The following is a 22,529-nucleotide window of genomic DNA, read 5'->3' as shown; positions in this document are numbered from 1 at the left end:
TATCACGGCGGGGGACACCAGAAATGGGCTTAAGACATTGTACCCATGTCGGGAATCGAACCCGGGTCTTCGGCTTGACAAGCAAACGCTTTAACCACTAGGCTACCCGACCGCCCCTAGTTATTTAGAAGTGATACACATAAGGAAGATAATTTAGGGATGTCAACTTCTTTATTATGAGGAACTCAACATTTCGGGGTATATACTTTCTCCTTCATCAGGTGAATCATTCACCTGATGAAGGAGTAGGCATATACTCCAAAACATTGTGTTCCTCTTAATAAAAAAGTTAACATCCATAAATTATCTTCCTTTTCAACAGTATCTCATTTTTAAATGGTCCTAAAATTTACAAAACATGGTAGGTCATTGTTTATCTTACATTTATACAAGAAATAGTTTGCTGAAGTGATGAAGAGATCAAACACAGCATCAGTCACAGCATCCTTTTTACAACCAAACATTATTAATTCTAATGTAAGATTAAGATTATGAATGTTATTACATCCTCCAGACAACCATGTCATAAACTGTGTCAAGAAAGTTTGTACAAAGTCACATTCCAAATCCAAGTGTGAGTGAGTGAGTGAGTGAGTGAGTGAGTGAGTGAGTGAGTGAGTGAGGTTTATCGCCGCTTTTAACACTATTCCAGTTATATCACGGCGTGTCAGCTTAATGTGGGAGGAAAGCCCCAAGTGATGCAGATCTCAGACGTTTACCACTTCAGTGAAACCCACAAGCACGGGTATGGTGCTGACAAACCTAGAAACATAATTGGGGTGAACTGGGATTCGAACCCACAATCATAAGTTTCTGGCGTGCCCTAGGGACGCAACTCTGCACAGCGAATCGCAGCGCCTTAGACCACTGGGCCGACCCCCCACCCCCCCCCACCCCAAAGTGTGAGATGGACTCTCTCCTCATTTCTTCATTAAAAAGTGAACAAGCATCTGAGTCCTTAACTTTGATTTTGTAGAGAAAAATGTCAGTTGTCAAAATTCTGTGGGTTGTCCTGCATTGAAACCACCTCAGTTTTGTTCCCTGTTTGATTTAAAAGGGTTGGAGAAAATACGACCAATCAAGATCAGATAATAAAATAAGCTAGCCACTTAGATTTATCAATACAATTACCTTAAGATGAGCATAGAGTATAATAATATGCTTTTGAACCTTTCTTTAAATTAATAATGACTGATTTATCAAATTTGCTCTTCTGGCATTTAATACTCACAATACCTAAAGATGATCATCAGATGATACAAGTAGAATGAGAAAAACAGTTCTGCATCCAGGGCTGCAGATGAGGGTGGGTCCGGACTCAGGAAACCTGAAGCCTACATTTGTTCCTGCCTTATTATAACCACTACCAGGACCAATCATGAAACAGAAACCTACTAGCTGAAGCAGAGATATTGCATTTCACTTGTTCACATAGAAATCAAGGCTCCTGAAACTGTCATAATACATATGTGAGTGTTGGCCACATTTCTGAAAAATACTAACTTGGGAGTTGTGTAACAATAAGTTTATCATGATATATACATGATATATAAACGATAAACCTATTGTTATAATGTCTTACACAATATCACTGCATCAATGCAGGGCTTCAGACCAGTTCGTGTTCAAGGACAGTGACCAGCTGCTGCACTTAAAAAAAGTTATCAAGACTTTCCTTCAGAAAAAAAAGAAAGAATCAGCTCGGCAGTGGGAAAAAAACAAAACAATAAAATGGTTTATGGAATTCCACACACACACAAAATTCAGTTGTGGTGGCGTGGAGTGGAGTGGAGTGGAGTGGAGTGGAGTGGAGTGAAAATTCTGACATGACAAACACCTGTATCATGTGTATTGAGACTTTGACTTTTAAAACTGTGACAATGGAACTTACCAGGTGGCGTGAAAAACACAAGTTGTGATGATCGATAGACAAATGCAAGATTGTAGAAAAATATTTGTTATACTATTTTTTTATTGGGTCGGCACTGATTTGATACTAAAAAAATAAAAAATGTCATTTTTATTTTTCTCTCCATCATTGTCCATGTTCTCAGTATTTTGGGTCAGTGGAAAAACTATAAAAAAAAGATGAAAAGCCTAACTATTGTAATTACACTTAACATGAAGAAACCCCATCAGTTTTTTATAGAGCATACTGAATGATATATATGTTCTCAGAGATTAATATATTGTCCCTGAAGTAAAGTTATGAGTAAATTTTAGTTTCTAAATTGCAGTGCTGAAATCGGGACAAGAATAGCATACTGATGCTGAGAAGGGGATGAGATTCTCAGATGAAATGATTAAAGGTGGGCGGTATTATCGGTACACCACAATTTGAAATACTAACGAATGGGTATCACAATACATTGGAAAAATACCAGTTTCGTAACCATGCATATTTTCATCTTGATGGCAAAGTTTTACATAAACTAATGATAAGTGACAAGTCAAATTGAAATAACAAAATTCAGAAATTAGCAACTGACTCCTGTGATTGAAAAAGCGAAACTATTCGCGACAAACTTCCTGTATATAAAGTGTCTATTACACATGCGCTACCCAACAATATCCAACAAAATGGCAGACGACAAAGTTGTCAAAATGGGCAGGGCAAGCCCGATGTATGTTTTTTTCGGTTCAGTTTCGTAACAAATTACAGATGAAAGAATGAATAAATGATGGTACGCATCACAATACAAGAATCATTATTGCGATGAATTTCAATACGAAAGTCAGGCAAATTCCATCACTAGAAATGGGTGTGATTGTTTAATAAAATGTATGCTCCAGGATGTGTCAGAGAGACTAATTTTCTCCAATAAACCATTTTCTTTATTGAATATGCTGACATGTTTTTGCAGAAACTGCTTCATTAAGGGCGTCCTCCCACATTCAGTTGCCCTGCATGGAATGATATAACTGTCACGCTGATCAAATACCGTATTCTCCATATTAAGCGCCCTGGGTGCTTAGAGTGAGTGAGTGAGTTGGGTTTAACGCCGCTTTTAACAGTATTCCAGTTATATCACGGCGTGTCAGCTTAATGTGGGAGGAAAGCCCGAAATGATGCAGGTCTCAGACATTTACCACTTCCGTGAACCCACGAGCACGGGTATGGTGCTGACAAACCTAGAAACATAATCAGGGCGAACCAGGATTCGAACCCACAATCATAGGTTTCTGGCGTGCCCAAGGGACGCAACTCTGCACAGCAAATCGTGGCGCCTTAGACGACTGGGCCACCCGTGCCCCCCTGGGTGCTTAGAACCATTCACAAAAAGTGTTCATCCAGTGGTATCAGGTAATTAACAAACTTATTCAAATACTGATGAAACTAAATGGTTTTCGATAATAGAAGGATCTTATATCACTAACCTGGGCTGATTTGTCAAAAGAATGTGTACTATACCCCAGAAATTATGGACTGTCCTGTAGTTTTTGGTCTTAAATTAAACTGAGGTGTTTATTAAAAATAATTAACAGACAGGTTTTGAAGTTGGTCAGGGGTTGCTTAGTGGAACAAGGCATTAATACAGCAATCTCAGTTGATGCAAAACCATTGTCGGAAATACTAACTATAGTCAGACTGAAAGTTAAAAACCATAATTATCAAAGTTTGAGATACATATCATGCCAGATTGGACTCGTAGAAACAGAGTCATGTAAATAGAATATTATTCAAAAGATTCACTGGCCAAAATATGATCTAATCTGTAATCATCTTCTTCGTCACCTTGGGCACCAGTATGCCAGTTGCCATGGTGATGCTCATAATCATGTTAAACCTATTGAAGCAAACTGTCAAAAGATCCCTCTTGAGCTGTAGTTATAGTCATGATGTTATAGTCATAATTCATTCAAGAAATTGATGTAATGACCCTTTCACAGCCACCTGTATGACACAGCAATGATTCTCTTCAATGATTGCCAAATACAAAGTGTTTAAGAATTCTTATCTTCTAGCTCAATTTTCACTAGCATATATGTGGTTATTTGTATCCCGGTTACTAAAAGGAATGTGAGATTCAAGGTTTTTCATCACAGCAAGGAAAAGACAGTGAGTAGACAAAGAGAATTTCACTTTCATTAAAAATATGTTAAACATGTTAAACTCACTCACTCACTCTATAATAAGTTCAGGGATGTGAGCGGGTTTTTCCCGGAAAAAAAAGAGAGGAAAACTCTAAGGGGGTCTGGGGGCATGCCCCCCGAAATTTTTAAAATTTACATTATCAAATCAACACGTTCACTCCCAAAACATTTTTGTTAGCATGTTTTGTTTGTTTTTTGCTACCGGTATATGGCGGCGATCTGTAAGTAATTGAGTTTGAACTAGACAATCCAGTGATTGACATCATGAGCATCGATTTACGCAATTGGGATACAATGACATGCATCAACTAAATAAGCGAGCCTGACCACTGCTTGTAGTATTTTAGGGGGTTGCGTCCCATCCAGGATTCGAACCCACACTGCCAGAGAGAGGCACCTCATCCCCAGCACACAAAGTCAGCGATCTAACCCACTCAGCCACCGAGGCTTCCACAAAATAAAAGTCTGACAACTGGTAGTCGAGATCATGTACTTTGTGTACCCCTCTGACAAATGAAAACTGACCAGGGTTCCTGGGTGCCATTGTACAAAGCGATCTTAGCGCTAAGGTGATCGTAACTCCCATACCTTAACATAGACTTACGACAGTCGTAGCGCTAAGGTTGTTTTGTACAACGGCACCCTGGTGTTTGTTGAGCTACACAATTTCAATGACTGGGATGGCACCCAGCTTGCCCCCTCATCCTCAGATTTTTTAATCACAATACACGGTTTTTCTGTCTGCTCAGTTATAGCAAGAATCTTAACAACATGTACCATGTCTTCAGTTGTCTTCCTGACACTCATTCATTGTGTGCAGTTATAATGAACAAGGGCAGCAGATGGTTCATGGTGCCCAAACAGGATGTTGTTCATGAAAAGCTAGTTAATGATATTAATTGCTATTTTCATTATTCACAATGTCAAGATCAAGGGTCGTTTCACACACTCAACAATGTATGCAATGTTGTTATTTTGTAGTATTAACATATACCATATTCGAAGTATTAAGCGCCTGGGGTGCTCTCAAAATTGGAAATAGTGGGCTCTTATCAGAATATATTTTGGTGAGAACAAAAACAGATTTGAAAAATTGTAAATTTCGTACAGTAGTTTATGCTGACAGCCTGAAATGATACAAAAGAAAAGTATGTACGTATCATACACGACAGATATATTTTACAGAATTTAATTGCCCACAATTAAGGGTGCATATAACACACGAGTGAGTATTATACACCAATCAATAAGTCTTGTGTACATTGATCAATCGGAAGGGGTGCTAATTGGGATTGTTCACTAGCAAATATATTAGCAAATATCGCCATGGGCGCTTATTAGAGCGGGGCGCTTATTACGTTGAATACGGTACATCAGCTTTAGAAACTGACACTAGTCCTATAGTGCTTGCCAAACTGCCCAATAGTAAAGGTATAATCATAAGGACTAGTAGAAATTTGCCATTTTTAGGGATTTTGCTATTTGTTATCATTATAAGGACTAGTGGACTGAAACTGTTAGTTTCTACTGCTGTACATGCTATAAGGGACCGGTCATTTATTATAAGAGGGAGGGGGAGGTGTCAGGGGGGTCAGAGGAGAGACTTTGACGGAATCAAGGTAAGGGCCACAAAAAGGGAGAAGTCATAAAAAATAAAACACATATTTGGGGAGGGTCGTGAAAATAATGGACATTATATAATAAAGTGAGTGAGTATAGGTTTATGCCGCTTTTAGCAAATATTACAATAATATCACGGCAGGGGACACTAGAAATGGGCTTCCCACATTGTTTGTTGTTTAACGCCGCACTCAGCAATATTCCAGCTATATGACGGCGGTCTGTAAATAATCGAGTCTGGACCAGATAATCCAGTGATTGACATCATGAGCATCGATCCACACAATTGGGATACAATGACATGCATGAACCAAGTCAGCGAGCCTGACCACCCGATCCCGTTAGTCACCTCTTACCACAAGCATAGTCGCCTTTTACAGCAAGCATAGGTTGCTGAAGAGCTCTTCTACCCAGGATCTTCACGGGTCTTAAATCAAATTGAACCCGTGTCTTCAGCGTGATGAGCGAATGCTTTAACCAGTTCGGCTACCCCACCGCCCTTTCATAATGAAATATCAAGTGCTTTTATATTTTCTATTTCAGGGAGGGTCATGAAAAAAACGTACAAGGACACGGGGGAGGGTCATCGAAAATATGACAAGCAATAGGGAAGGGTCAACATTAGTGCATCAAAAAGCCGACATCCGACACCCTTTGTAATTAATGACTGGTCCCCAAGGTCCTACTTATCAATACAGGAACAGTCTCAAAGGAATTATTTATACACGCAAACCTTTGTTCACAATATAACGACACGTATATATGTATCCCGAGAAAATTTAACATTGTATGAAATTTGTATCATAAAAGATGATGTTTTGATCAGGGATTCGAACCCAACACCATAGGCTCATAGAAGGCCTGGAGGGTGCATAGCAAATAAGGAAAACTGCACCACCTGTTCATCAATCCATGTGAAAATCAATACGCAAAATAGAAATTTTAGATTGGGAGGTATTGATTTTATTAATCTTTTGGAAAGCTGTGAAAAATGTAAAGCATGACTGACAAAACAGGCCTACCAGTCTCATGTTCCATTTAATTCATGTGTTTGTTTGTTATTTTCAACGAAAAATCATTTTCTCAAACTTCCTTGTTTAAAGACGACGTTACTTTCGTTTCCCATTACAATCTAATTGATGCTCAGGTTTAAGGTTGGCATTTCATGGGTTTTAATTATCATTGACCCCCAGGGGTTGCCAATTTTCAGTGTATTTAGAACTAAATGGAAATAAATTATCTGGGCAAGATGGTATTAATTATAAATACTGCAGAGCTGCCTCTAGACTAACATCTAGTCTCTGAAATGAACATATCGTACAGAAAAAAGCAGTTGTTCAGTTATCTTAATAAAAATATAATAAAAAGGAGACCAGTGACTCTCTTCATTTTCAGATACTGCAGTGATCTAGACTTGCCAAACATTATAGACTTGCATGGGCTGTATTTGATATATATTTGTATCAGGGTCTGTAAGACAGACTAAGCTGCTTCTGGAAAGGTAAAGTTTAAGGCACAAAAATATTAAATGCTTGTTTCCTAACTGCACGATTGGCATTCTAGAATTTGGCAAATAAGTACGAAAAACATACAACTTTATGGATAACAACTTCTGGTTTATTGCATATAGCGATGTTTCGATGTAGATTCGTATACCGTTATCAAGCTGCTACAATTCCATTAAGAAATATACATCATATACACCAACTCAAATTGTACTTCATTTCAGGGTTGGGGGGCACGGGTGACCCAGTCGTCTAAGGCACCGCGATTCGCTGTGCAGAGTTGCGTCCCTTGCGTGCGCCAGAAACCTATGATTGTGGGTTCAAATCCCGGTTCGCCCCGATTATGTTTCAAGGTTTGTCAGCACCATACCCGTGCTCGTGGGTTTCACCGAAGCGGTAAACGTCTGAGGCCTACATCACTTCGGGCTTTCCTCCCACATTAAGCTGACACACCGTGATATAACTTGAATACTGTTAAAAGCCACGTTAAACCAAACTCACTCACTCACTCATTTCAGGATTACAAATTCCTTGTGTTTTAGTGTTGATGACACTGTTAAAATCGCAATGACACAGTTGAAATAGGTTCATGGTCCCTGAAGGGTACACCCCATAATCCTATATTTTAACAACAACCTAGTCACAATGTTTATCATATGAAACAACCGATAAACATGACGAACACTTGAAAGTGATGACATATAAACACACTTAATGTAAAGCATGATTCACAAATACATTTGGGCATACAGACATGAATTTGTTTGTTTGTTGTTTCATGCCACCCTCAGCAATTTTCCAGCCAGATGATGGTGATCTGTAAATAAACAAGTCTGGACCTAACAATCTAGTGATTAGTTTAAAAGCAATTAAGAAGCGTTGACATCCCGTCATCCAAGTCACCACCCGATCCATATGTTATGCATCTACCCGTGGCAAGAGAGTCAACTGACTTCAAAAGTCCAGTTTCCACCCTTGCCGAACTAGGCTGGAATTCCTGGGCTCTATCATAGCGCCACCAGTGGTTATTACGAGTTATGTCCCTTCTAAGCCTCTCCTGTGGACTAATCAGATTCCACCTCTGGTATCACTTGCATTTGCTTGAAACAAAATGGCAGCACCGAGTCAAGACGATCTGAGCGATTATCAAGATCTATATTGTAATACACGGGTCTTACATCGCTAAGTGCATCAAATCAAGTAAGCACCTTGATTAAAAACATGAAAAGATTTGGAAAATATCTGTTGACAAGTTGGCGGTGCGCATCCTGCAATCGACCAAAATCTGCACGACTGTTTACGAACCGGATTTCGGTTTCGTTGCACGGTTTTGATTGGACTATTCATAGACTCCTAAGCCCAGCCAAAATGTAACTCCATAATACCAGCCTAGGGTGGAAACTGGACTTTTATAGTCAGTTAACTCTCTTGCCTTGGAAATATGCCTCTTATGTTAAAACATAGGTTGCTGTGGACCTATATTCTTTTCAAGAATCCCCTAGGTGAATGAAAAAGGGAATTATCAATCTCAATACCGCCTCCTTGGTCAAGAGGTAGAATGTCTGCCTAGAAAGTGAAAGGTCATGGGTTCAATCCCAGGCCACATCACACCAAAAGACGGCCACATCACACCAAAGACGTCAAAAGATGGTACTTATTGCCTGGCGCTCGACAATAAAGGGCTTAAACAAGAACCTCGTCGGCTCGGAGTCAGTATACTATGTCTGAGTTGGGTATTCCTGTTAAACTACTATGGTATCTCTGCTAGCTAGCACTCTAAACTTAGCGAGGTGAGGTGAAATGGGAAGTTCGGTGGATCAAAATTGTTCTTCAAATTGGCACACTCTTACTCCAAAGGACACACGTCAACATCTTCAGGACTGCCCAGTGGCACACTTCATAAACAATTTTTCCTGTTCTTCATATAAGAATCATTCCACTTGGAATGACCATGGTTGAACATACACTCTAGGAACTACAATCTTGAACGTGAGGTGAAATGGGGTTTAACATCACGTCACGTTCAAGATTATTGCACTGACATATCGAAGTGATATGTGTGGCTGCTTGTACTAGTGCCAACTAATGCCAGTTTTATAACAGGCTAGCACTGAGATATCATGCTGCAAGTTACCATGGATACCCCAATCAGTGAGTGAGTAAGCTTTTACGCCACATTTAGCAATATTCCAGCAATATTATGAATATCACGACGGGGGAAAACAAAAATTGGCTTCACACATTGTACCCATGTCGGGAATTTGAACCCGGGTCTTCGGAGTGACGAGCGAACGCTTTAACCACTTGCCCACCCGACCGCCCCTGATACCCCATTCGGACACAGACATATGTTATTTATTTATTGTTTTATTCCCTTAATGCCAAGCATCAGACAGGATAACAAGTACCTCCTGTAAACGACTTGTGGTATGATGTGACCGAGGATCAAACCACCAACCATCTGCTCTCTTGGTAGACGCTCTATCCACTAGACCACTGAGGCGATCTACTTGACATGAGAGCAGTTCCCTAAATGAGCTGATTGATGTACAAAGGCAGCAAATACATCACTGTAACAGCAGATCCGCAAACCTTGCTGTCCTGGTACACATACCAACCTCATCAACCATCCAGCTAGAGCGAGAACAGCAGTGATTGTAAGATAAACAGCAGGTCCTGCTCAAGCATGACATTGGACAATGTGGCTATCAACAAACATGTCCTGCACAAACAGGATATGGACACATAAAGCTTTTGCCTGTGTAAACAGCGAAGGCCCAGGTTAGTGAGTGAGTGAGTACGGTTTTACGCTGCTTTTAGCAATATTCCAGCAATATCACGGCGGGGAACACCAGAAATGGGCTCCACACATTGTACCCATGTCGGGAATCAAACCCGGGTCTTCGGGGTGACGAGCGAACGCTTTAACCACTAGGCTACCCGACCGCCCCATGTCCAGGTTAGCCTCCCCCATGTGTAAAATTAAAAAACATGTAGCACTTCAAATCAAGATACAGGTTTTTTTGGAGGGGGTAGTTTTTTACAAGACATCACAAAGACAGCATTCACTCACCGTTCATACATATTAGATCAGTGCTAATTCATATCATAACCATGATAACATTATAATGTAACTGTTGTAACAACTTCTTTAATAAAATGTTATCTAGTCTGTGGTTCTGATTCAAATAAGCCATGATTCATTGCCCATTTTGTATAAAACTCATTAAGACCATTTACTAAAATGAATAGTCCTTTCAACATAAGTGAGTGAGCGAGTATGGTTTTACGCAGCTTTAAGCAATATTCCAGTAATATCATGGCAGGGAACACCAGAAATGGGCTTCACACATTGTAACCATGTCGGGAAAAGTAGGGTGGGCTAAAAAGATCGAAAATCGGAATTATCGTCAATCGGAAGAAATAGTAATGAGTATCGATATGAAAATTGTGTCATTGATAATATCTTACATTAACTATTGTGGTGAAATAAAACTTTGATTAACCGAAGCAGACTTATTTTTGTCAACTGCCGAAGACGGAAAGCAACTGATTTTGTAATATCTGAAATGTATACAAAATAATCCATGCATAAATGTGTCACCACTCACCAGTGGCATGAAATATGTTGTTTTGTCTCTGAGCTTTTTGCATATCTTTTAAGATGAAAATCAGTAGCCAGCCTTAGCTAAAAGGGGTGTGAACCACAAGTCACTTGTTACAAACAGGATATTACTATGCTCCAGTATATCATGGTATATATATATACCCTAGGTATTAGTCATGTTTATCAAATTCCAAACTAAATGCCATTGGCAGGCATATTAGGGAAAAAAATCATCATTTTGCTCAAAACTGTTATCTTTTAAAGTTATTTTCTAAATTCAGGGGGTATTTAATTTACACATTCTGTTTTCACATTGCACTCAATGCAATAATCACAACATTGCAAAATTAATCATTAAAGCATCTTTCTCTTTAGTAGTTCAGTTATTATTAAAATATACAGTATTCGACGTAATAAGCGCCCCGCTCTAATAAGCACACACAGCGATATTTGCTAATATATTGGCAAGTGAACAATCCCAATTAGCACCCCTTCCAATGGATCAATGTACACAAGACTTATTTATTCGTGTATAATACGCACTCGTGTGTTACATGCACCCTTAATTATGGGCATGGAAAAAATATATCTGTCGCACATAAACAGTTCAGGCCGTCAAAATTTATCTTTCAACTCTGTTTTTTCCACCAAAATAATATTCTAATAAGAGCCTCGTATTTCTAATTTTGAGAGTGCCCTGGGCGCTTAGTACATAGAATACGGTAAGTCACATTTACAAAGCCATTACATTAGTCTCAACTATATTAGCCTGAACTAGGAATATTATACATCCAGTCTGAGATTTTGACTGACATTTGCTACAGACTTGGAACCAAATACTGGCCTCTGAGTTGATAGAGCAGGTTTGAGAAATCGCTGATGCTTCTGCATTAGTGGTGTAGTGATATGACAGAACAGTCAGAACATGTGAATAATAACAGAAACTGTTCAACAGCCAGCTTACGCAGATTCTCTCGTATTTCCCGGTTGGCTACAAATAGCATAACATTCACAGTGCCCTATATGTTTCCACCCAAACAATATCCCATTTTGAAGGCATTTTCGTTCTTTGAAATATAAAAGCAAAAGATTCAGGGTTGTGATTCACCTGCAAATAGAAAAAATATCAACTTACGAAATAAAAGTGCTGTATTGGGATATGAATCATATCGCACCCATAGTACAGGGATAAGTATCATATTGTGATTGGAACAAACTGTAATATCTCTACTCCACATGCTGTGCACACCTGTTTTAAATGTCACAGGGTTTTTAAAAAAATAAATAAATTAGTGTACAGAATCAACCAGCAACAACAAAAATATTTTTTTGAAATTAATTCTTTTTACCCACACAATCTGTCTTTACTGGCAGGACTCGATTTAAGGATTTGATCTAACTTGCACTAGGTTTATGTTGACATGAAAACCAAGTTGCACCAAACAAAACTAGGTTGCACTAAACAAAACTATATTGCACTAAACAAAACTATATTGCACTAAGCAAAACTAGGTTGCACTAAACAAAACTAGGTTGCACTAAACAAAACTATATTGCACTAAGCAAAACTAGATCATGAAGATTCCACCCAGGCCCCATAAATTTATCGGAGTTGAAACATAGGCTTGTCGGCTGCCAGTGTCACATCAATTAATAACTCAGTACTGTAAAACGTATTAGGAACCTGTGCACATAATCTTGAACATGTTGAAGTACCCACAGTCTGATGACACCTATAAGCTCGAGAAAGCATGACAAGTTACACGCATGGATTAGTGATGTTGGTAAATAAAACTTTCGAGGTATTGAGTGTTTGTGGACGGACAAGTAAGGGTCAGTCAGACACAAATTTGAAATATTTTACAGACTATTGCAAAAATTGTGAATTTACTGCACTTTATACAGAATTAGCTTTCATTTCCACACCAAACCAACCTGAAGATTGTATGGCAATGAAAAATCATTAATTTTTGAGGTTATATACAACTTTTTATTCAGCTCACGATGTAATAGCATTCACTGAGTTTAAAGATGGAAAACCAGAATTGAATATTTTCAAAATACATCATTTGTACATGTCAATGGAAAGTGTTTATTTTAAAGACTCCTGGTTACATAACTCAGGCAAACTGTCAAAGCACAATGTTACCATGGTAACTCCAATACTGGGGACCCATAACTGTTTATGTAAAAATGATTAAATATTGAACAATAATTCACAACAACATGCATAATTTGTTGTAGCAGTAAGGAATATCTTCACAGCAATTAGTATTTCTAATATTTTTTGTCATGCAACAAATAAATAATTGTGTGATTCCGTTTATTGTTTATGTAATGGCAGGGATCTAGGATTCCCAGCGAAGTATTAAATTTTGGCAGCCAAATTAGGAAAAAATATGTGTCTTTGTTCAAAATTGGTATTTTTTTAAAATGTTTTTATTTTCTAAATTTCAGAATTATCATGACATTGTATTTTAACATTGCATTTAATGCAGTATCACGGATGCACCTTAATGGAAACATAAGCCTAAACATGCCGACAAGCTATTTGAAATGTAACAAAAACACCAAAAAATGACCAAAAATAAGTAAAATGTAATAAAACCTCACTTGCTGACCATGCTGAAGCTTTGAACAAAATTAAATTATTCAAACTACTATAATTAAAACATGTAGAGAACCTATCTTAAAAACTCCAACCCCAATATTTTTGCCACCCCTAATTAACATTTTGAGGAAACAAAAAATACATATTTGGACCTGGAATTCACAAAAAAAAATTTGACCTATTGACCTGAAGTTGTGTGCAAACTATATTTTTTACTCATTTTCCAGAAAAATAGTCTATGGGTTATCATGGTATTAACTCAGAATATTACGGATTGTGTAGGTCTATGGCACCAGATCATTTTTTTAACAATTGAGTATTAACTCACACGTTCTTATTCACATTATAATAGTAAAACCATATTTATAGGTCATAGGTTATTTGTTAACTGGATTCAGCGCTAATTAACTGTTTGCTTCCCTTGTTAACATGGTTAAGTCTCAACCTTTGTTTTCTTATAACTTTTGTTGTTTTTACAGGTAACATGTATATGCTCTACTACTGAGCATCCATTCACTGATGAAGGAGTAAGCATATGCTCTGAAATGTTGTGTTCCCAATAAAAAAGTTGAACTCCATTAAATCTCTTTCTTGTATATCACTTCTAAATGCCGACCTGTGAAGATCCTGGTTGGAATAGGTCTTCAGCAACCCATGCTTGTCGTAAGAGGCGACTAACAAGATCAGGGGGTCAGACTCGCTGACTTGGTTGATCCATGTCATCGTATCTCACTTGCGTAGATCGTGTTCACAACATCAATCACTGGATTGTCTGGTCCAGACTGGGTTATCTACAGACTGCTGTCATATACCTGGACTATTGCTGAGTGAGACACAAAACAACAAATAAACGGAAAATTCTTAATGCCATTCAAAGAATTTATAGGTTTCATCTGGATTGACAATACATTTTTACTCCCTTGGGTCTTTTGGGTAGTTTTACACCAATGAGTAACCAGTTCTGCTTAAATGCTGTTTTGCTTGCTATTTTGCATCTGTTTGTGTGTTGACCCAAGTGTGCAACATGTTGCATAAACTTAAAACAGATGCAGCACATTTTTTATGCATTATACACTGCAGTAGAGTTCATGTGTAATGCCTGCAATTGATTTATATGAGTATGCAAGCTGAAGACGACAGTCTGCAACTTTAGCCACTAGCCAAAAGACTGGGTCTAGTAAAGCTCTGTTCTGTCTAGTAAGCTCAGCTATTAATAATCCATGTATAACACTGAATTGATACTGAAAATTATGCAATAAGTCATGTTAAGACTCGTAGTCCCAAAAGCTTTTGTAAAAGTCCAGTTTCCATCTTTGCTAAGCTAGGCTCGAATTTCTGGGTTCGATCGTAGTGTGACCAGCGGCTAGTATGGATTATGTCCCTTCTTCATCCCTCCTACTGACCAATCAGATTCCACCTCTCATTTAACTTGCATTTGCTTTAACAAAATAGCGGCACCCAGCTAAGACAATCTGATCTATTTTGGCTAAGTGCATCAAATCACGTGAGCACCTAGATCAGAAACATGAAAAGATTTGCAAAATATCTGTGTTAGCAGCATACATGCTTTACAAAATATGGCAATCGGCTGAAATCTGCACGGCCAGATGTCAACTTCGTTACGCTATTTTGATTGGACAATGCATAGACCAGCCAAACTATGACTCCATTGTTCCAGCCAAGTTCGGCAAGGGTGGAAACTGGTCTTTTTTAGTCAGTTAACTCCCTTGCCTCCGGAAGATGATCAGCAGCTGTGTGTGTTCCTCATGAATTAATCAATGCTGAAAGTTTCTTGCCAAGTAAGTTACAAAATGAATTCACTACATATAAACCCAGGCAACTATGCTTGTTGTAAGAGGCGACTAATGGGATCGGTTGGTCAGGCTCACTGACTTGGTTGATGCATGTCATCGATCCCAATTGCGTGGATTGATGCTCATGATATCAATCACTGGATTGTCTGGTCCAGACTCGATTATTTACAGACCACTGTCATATGGCTGGAATATGGCTGAGTGCGGCGTTAAACAACAAACCAACCAACCACTCCATATAATCTGTAATTCCTATCATCAGAGCTCCAGATAAGCTGCGTATCTGCGTGAAATACGCATCAGAAATGCAGAAATACACAGTAAAATATAATCTAAGCGTATCAAATATGCAACAAACATTACAGATACGCTACAAAAATCAAACTTGTGCGTATCATCAAAATATTGTGAAGTAACTCTGTGTATTGGATTAGCAAATCAGCAACTTATTTTAAATTATAACGAGCATTCCGTCAACCTTGCCAAACTCCACGATGACAGTTACATCATGATCATTTGCCATCACACTTTCTTATAGAAGTATCGTGGTATTTTTTAGTCCTATAAAGCTCTCGAACCCACACGACACCAGTTTGTAGGGACTAGATGAATTGTGTTTTTAAATATTTAACTTAAATACCCACATGTGTAAAAACTAGTGGGTAACAGAAATTTGAATACGCAGATATAATTACTGATACCCAATGATTTTAAAATGCATGGGTAAAATACCCACAACACCAAAAGCTTATCTGGAGCTCTGTATCATCCACACAGAGCATCAACGATGAAATGAGTGCCGTGGATGCACTGAAGTACATAAATGGTTAGCTTATTGCTGAACTACAGGAAAAGCAATGCTTTTTGCTGTATATAACATGATAAGCTTACCAAGTTTATATGATTTACAATATGATCATATTTTCCAATATCCTGTAATACTATATTAATATTATGTATAAACTAATATATTATTATGACCATGGTGCCAGACGTCAGCACATGCATCTGAAATGTTTGAAATTAATACTAGCTCTGGCGTCCGTGAGACTTGCTGCAGTAGTATTTGAATCAAGGGACTGGGGCTGGGACGGGTAACTCGGGTTGGGTGGGTCATGAGTAGGTCCTGGGTACCCACCCAAAGGACTATGGGACCCTTGGTTAGTCATGTAATATTTTGTTATACAATACAATAAAAGGCACTTATGTTTGCATATCTTCCTGACTGTGCACGCATTGTTTCAGACTTTATACGTTTGAGTAATTATTTAACTTCAGTCGACTTTCGTTTATGAATGATCCGGTCATTTTATACATGTTTGTAAACAGCATTTGCCAGGGCTCCAGTAAAACTATTCCCAATCGGACATTATGTACTCAACTCTTGAGACCTACAGTGGGTACCGGGTAGGGTCGGGTAATCGGGGGTCAATCACCTGGGTCTTAAATTTAGACTCAAGCCTGCTCTACAAGAGACTCTCTAAATCTTATGTTTTTATCACGAGGGCTATGACAAGGACTCCATGACTTTCATCCATTAGTTCGATGCCATAATCAAGGTCCATGCACTCATCTAATTCAAGTATTATGATACTGCAACCGAAACACAATAACAATTAAGACAGTGCACTATTTTTAGATTTGTAAACAACAATGACCTTGAGTACAAACCATTTCATTATCTCAAAATTGGTGTTTGTTTACAATGCTCATCAAACACGCCAAGAAGTCAATGTTATTATCACAACAATCACCATTTCTGACTATTCTATTTTAGGTAGAACCACGTCAGCTGGATAATTCTACTCCAACAATTTATATAAAGGTTAACAAAAACAAAAGTGGTTGTGTATACAATAATTATTACATTCATCGCTGGGCATAAATTCATTTCCATATTAAGTTCAAATCATGCCCCAAACTCCATTCAAGTTTGCATTGACATTTCACAAGCAGGGATAAATAATCTATTTCAAAGCACTTTTGGAAATTTCGAGATTAGCCAAAAATCACCGGAGCAACTGAGCAGTAGGGTGGTGCATACAAATGCATTGCAGTCTTATGCAGACAGCATGACCTATTTCTGCAGGCAAATCACGACTTCTAAAATTATCCCGTTGCAGTCTCCATACTTGCAAACTGCCTCTTATTTCCAAGTCCGTAATTTAGAAGGTTTACAAGACGATTAGTGCTCAAATGTTAGGATTGGAGTAGTCTTTCATTTCGATGACCTTTCAGTTCAACGAGGAAGTACCGCATCCTTTGACCGCTCATTTGCATAAAATATGCACATAACCTACTTCTCGTGAGACCATATGCTAAAGGACAAAGGTCGCAAAAATCGATACGTCTCTTCGACAAATTGCGGGAAATCAGTCTAGGGGCGATGCGCCCGTTGACTTAGATCAACAAAACAAAAACCATAGATATAAATACAGCATGTTGTTTGTGTTGACAAATGTCTAGAGCCAGCTAAAGACGGGTTTGAGCAAGTTGACCGTGTCAATGATATACAAACACCCAAAGGTCATGCACTCAACCCATGTGGGTGACTAGCCACAGGGTTATGTTTACAACATGCAACGCATACCACTGGGACCATCTACATCGTCCAGTATAGTCCCCGAGAGTTGGAGCAATCGTGGGAAACAGCCCACAGTAGTCCGTGCAGCCTGAAAATTGCGTTGATATTGTGAGATTCATAATCGTACAGAAAAACCCGACAAGGAATGGCGGCGACGCACATATTTTCAATCCCGACAGTCGGTCATGGTAAACGGCTCATAGCGACAAAATGGTGGTACACACACTGAACAAAATTATAGCATTTAAATGTTAGATACCTTACCGATTGTTGTTGTCTTCAAACCCACTGCTTAAGTTGCTAAATCCCAAGAAATCCTTCTACGTCCGGGCAGACAGGAATAAAGGTCAGAGGTTGTGACCTATGCTGGGAGACGCAGAGGATACAGAAATGTGATTGGCTGAATCTTACGTCAACCCTTTTGAATCTCGGGTCACCACGTGTGGATTCGCGCGACTTTGTTAGTGCGCGATGATTTTACTCTACTTTCTCCAGTTAATAAAATGTGCCTGTTTGCATTCAAGAGACCTCCACATTGAACTATATAGTGTTCGTCCACATTGTTCATTTATTAAAACTTCACAGAAAACATTATTTGAAAACGTTTTCCTTTACTGTGTATTTTTTAAAATGGATATAAGATTCTACACAGTGCTCGAAGCATCCATAAAATTTGAAAATTACTCATATCAATCATCTTTATTCAAAAAGTAGTGGAGACCACAGGCCCATTCTAATCGTTACATCATTGCTTGAGAGAGTAACAGCACATATACATTGGTACATTGATATACATTTTTCACCCAATTGATTGTCTTATTTGCATTAATTTATATACAAACGTTGCAAGATTTGTAACAGTTTCTTGATTTTTTATGAAGACATTAGTGAGTTAATTTTTTTGTAATGTTGGATATAATTAGTATTTTGGAGGTATATATTAACTCTTGAGATTGCCATAAACATAACACACAAGTACAAGATGGTATTCATCCTCTATGTATCTTTGTTTGCATACATGACATATTCTATCTGATTTTACTTCTTAAACATATCTACCAGTTGCAATTCCGAGCTGGTGTGAAGAACATCTGAGTTGAGCTAATGCTGCACGGAATTTTGAAATGGAAATTTCTTTAATATAGAATCCGAGGCCAAAGGATATATTGAAAGAAGCGTAGGTTACCAATTTAGAACTGAAAAAAATAGTGCTGCATGCCAATCTTGCTCGTAGGATGATTTCGGTCTATATAAAAAACTCAGATATGAAACTAAAAGACATATCCGAAACCAAACTTATATGAAACATATTTAATTTTTGAAGCCCATTTAGGCTTTCCATTCACACAATCTAAAACTAGTAAGTTGTAACATTTCTTCACATATTTGAAAAAAACTTGTGTCAAGTTATTGTAAAATATTTTAGAATGTATATATGTTTGTCCACAATAATACGCCCTTGAAACACACTGCAAGACTGAAGTGAGTATAGTTTTACGCCGCTTTTAACTTTATTTCCGCAAGATCACGACGGGATACACAAGAAATGGGCTTCACACATTGTACCTACCTGGGTAATCGAAACCGCTTGTTCGGCGTGATGTCTGGTCCAGACTCGATTATTGACAGACCGCCGTCATATAGCTGGAATATATTGCAGAGTGTTGCGTTAAACAACAACAACAACAACAACAACAACAACAACAACAACAAAGAAACAAACAAATAACGGTGTAATTATATTATATGTTGCGTTCTTATGATGCCTTCTGCCATACCCCAATACTTGTTTCACCATCTCAAAATTTAACTCACTAATGTCTTCATACAAAAAAATCAAGAAACTGTTAAAATACCTTGTTCCTGATCTGTTTTGCTCGCATTTTTTACGACGCATACGGGACCAAAAATATTAGAACAGTCGTGCTAACATTTATTTTGAGAGATCATATGACCAGGCCAAAGGCTGGAGTCGTTTTGCAACGCGTTTTCTTCTCAATATTGTTCCAAGTAACTAGGGCTGGTAAATCGGGTACCCGGGTCGGGTGGGTACTGAGTAGGACCCGGGCACCCACAGGACTACCCGGACCCGTGGTTAGTCACGTGATATATTGTTTCATGACAAAAAATCACTATAATTATAACTACATGGTTACACGACAATTTTAAATCTCTAATGTTCGAATTTCTTCATGACTTTGAACACGTTCCTCCTGACTTAAATATGTTTGAACAAAACTAAAACTTCAGTCAACTTCAGTTTATGCATGATCACATCATGTATCTAAAAAAACATTCTGCCAGGGCTACTGTCAAACTATTCCCAATCGGACATTTTGTACCTATCTCTTGACACCAACAGCGGGTATGCGGGTAGGGTCGGGTAATAGGGGTGTGGGTACCCGGGTAGTAAATTTGGACTCGTCCCAGCCCTACAAGTAACACTCGTCCGTGAATCTTCGTTGCGTTGGTTGGACAGGCGTTTGTACTGGTATGAAAATGCCATGGTTCGCTCCTGGTGCACGCGAAACACGTGAAACTTTGTGTGTACATTAAAGTGGTGAAAGTGCATTCTCTTATTTATTTTATTCTCATTTTGGCATTTCCAAAGTAGCAGGGGGCACGGGTGGCCCAATCGTCTAAGGCACCGCAATTCGCTGTGCAGAGTTGCGTCCCTTGGAGACGTCAGAAACCTATGATTGTGGGTTCGAATCCCGGTTCGCCCCAATTATGTTTCAAGGTTTGTCAGCACCATACCCGTGCTCGTGGGTTTCACCGAAGTGGTAAACGTCTAAGACCTGCATCACTTCTGGCTTTTCTCCCACATCAAGCCACGCCATGATATAACTGGAATACTGTTAGCGGCGTTAAACCCAACTCACTCACTCACTTCAAAGTAGCAAGTCATTCATTTAAAACTGAAGGTTGCATTCATTTCCATATCACAATATTTAATATTTAATCCTGAAACAGTGTGTACACACCAGACAACGTGGTAACTGATGAACTTTGCTATATGGACAAAGAAACACAACTTATTATTTGCCTTTCTAAGGTAACACGTCGAACCTATGTTCAGATTGACTTCAACGAGTTCCTGGAGACAGTGATAGACCGGCAGGGAGACAACCGAGATGTGTATGAAGAAATACTGAAGGGCTTCAACACGTTCGACACAGGCGAGTAGTCGATATATACGGTTATGCCTCGTTTGTATGGATTGCACAGCGATGTCACATCTCCCGACACGGGCTTTCCACACATCTGTTTTCATGTAATCTGTGTTGTATTATTTGCGTAAGAGAAAACTGCTCTACGTTGACGTGAGGTTTCAAAATACAGATTTGCTCAAGGAAAGTGATCGGTGATGCGCTCGTAATATCATACATTATATGCCTAAGGGTGGTATTGCGGTATTTGATATATGTTGAAACTACCGTGATGAAAGAAATGTATCGATTGTATAAATTCATGGCATGTACGTGTTGTCAGTAGCTTTTTTTATACATTCATCACACAGCTGCTAGTTTTTGTAAAAATTTTCATAAAAGAATGTGAAGCATCCGAACAGTTTGGGATGGGGATGTGTGGTTGAGATCTGCATATTAAAGAAATGTGTTGGAGCTCAATTGTCTTTTCCAACATAAAGATGCATTTTTTAAAGTAAATAAAAAAAATGAACTGTATTTTTTAACACACTTGTCTGCAAGAAGCTTATATTTTCACCTGCAATGCGAGGCATCTGTAATTAATATTTTCAGTAAAACAGGAGTTTAAAGAATTCCGCCCCTCGACCCCCCGCCCCTCGACCCCCCGCCCCTCGACCCCCCGCCCCTTGAAATCAAATAGTTGCTCCCTAATTTCACGTGTCCCCACGCTGTGTTACAGATGGGTCGGGTGCTATCTCCCAGGACAATCTGCGGCAGGCGTGTCGAGTGAGTGAGTGAGTATGGTTTTACGCCGCTTTTAGCAATATTCCAGCAATATCACGGCGGGGGACACCAGAAATGGGCTTCACACATTGTACCCATGTCGGGAATCGAACCCGGGTCTTCGGCGTGACGAGCCAACGCTTTAACCACTAGGCTACCGGACCGCCCCAGGCGTGTCGAGACGTGGGCATCAAGTTCACCCAGAAGGAGCTGCAGGAGATGATCGAAGAGGCCGACGTCAATGGAGACGGCGTTATAGACAAAGAAGAGTTCATCAGGATCATGCTCCAGACCAACCTTTTCTGACCTTGACCTCATGACCTTACATGACCCCGATGACCTTTGTATCTCAACCCCAAAACTGGTGTATCGCCTGTGATTCAAGAACACACCTGACCTGTGTATCACATTACCTCCCATATGACCTTCACCCTGCAGATCATCTGCGTATCATGACCTCACAGGTGACCCATGTATCTCCAAGGTTGACATCAGATGTACAAATGTCTCCAGCAGCGCGACCCGACATGGGTACATTGTGTGAAGCCCATTTCTGGTGTCCTCCGCCGTGATATTGCTGGAATGTTGCTAAAAGCGGCGTAAAACCATACTCACTCACTCACTCCAGCAGCGCGAAGCAGAGTGTAGTCTCGAACAGTGCAGGGAGCTTAGTACGCCAGCGGTTGTCAGAAGCATGACTGGATACAAGCTCCTCTTCAGCGCCGCCATTGTCACTCTACCTCACTAACCCGGTGTGGAGG

The 22,529-nt window shown here is 39.1% G+C and overlaps 2 protein-coding genes across 8 annotated transcripts in view; one reads left to right on the top strand and one right to left on the bottom strand.

Moving 5' to 3' along the window:
* LOC124146578 (orphan steroid hormone receptor 2-like) overlaps positions 1–18,236 on the bottom strand; it is a 51,971-nt gene extending 33,735 nt beyond the window's left edge. For 2 of the 7 annotated variants that reach the window (XM_046516922.2, XM_046516926.2), the window contains exon 1: positions 18,101–18,234. The gene's annotated coding sequence lies outside the window, so the exon portion shown is untranslated. Of the gene's footprint in view, positions 1–18,095 lie in introns of all 7 variants that reach the window. The other 5 variants (XM_046516927.2, XM_046516929.2, XM_046516923.2 and 2 more) reach the window with 4 other exon arrangements.
* Positions 18,237–20,852: 2,616 nt separating this feature from the next.
* LOC125383496 (caltractin-like) lies at positions 20,853–22,188 on the top strand. Its single transcript, XM_048401817.1, has 3 exons — positions 20,853–21,015; positions 21,725–21,762; positions 21,940–22,188. Exons 1-3 carry the CDS (start codon positions 20,853–20,855, stop codon positions 22,072–22,074), a joined length of 336 nt encoding a protein of 111 aa, XP_048257774.1. The 3' UTR covers positions 22,075–22,188.
* Positions 22,189–22,529: the final 341 nt, after the last annotated feature.

Source organism: Haliotis rufescens, unplaced genomic scaffold, assembly GCF_023055435.1.
Source record: "Haliotis rufescens isolate VD_foot unplaced genomic scaffold, xgHalRufe1.0.p SCAF_23, whole genome shotgun sequence".
Classification (NCBI taxonomy): domain Eukaryota; kingdom Metazoa; phylum Mollusca; class Gastropoda; order Lepetellida; family Haliotidae; genus Haliotis; species Haliotis rufescens.
Note: the sequence above shows the minus strand (reverse complement) of the source record. Positions and strands in the feature narration are given on the sequence as shown.

Excerpts from the sequence above, each read along its gene's own strand:
- LOC125383496 (XM_048401817.1), top strand. The coding sequence starts at position 20,853 with ATGGACAAAGAAACACAACTTATTATTTGCCTTTCTAAGGTAACACGT. Across the intron at positions 21,016-21,724 it reads CTTCAACACGTTCGACACAG|ATGGGTCGGGTGCTATCTCC; the intron begins GCGAGTAGTCGA and ends GCTGTGTTACAG. Across the intron at positions 21,763-21,939 it reads CCCAGGACAATCTGCGGCAG|GCGTGTCGAGACGTGGGCAT; the intron begins GCGTGTCGAGTG and ends GGACCGCCCCAG.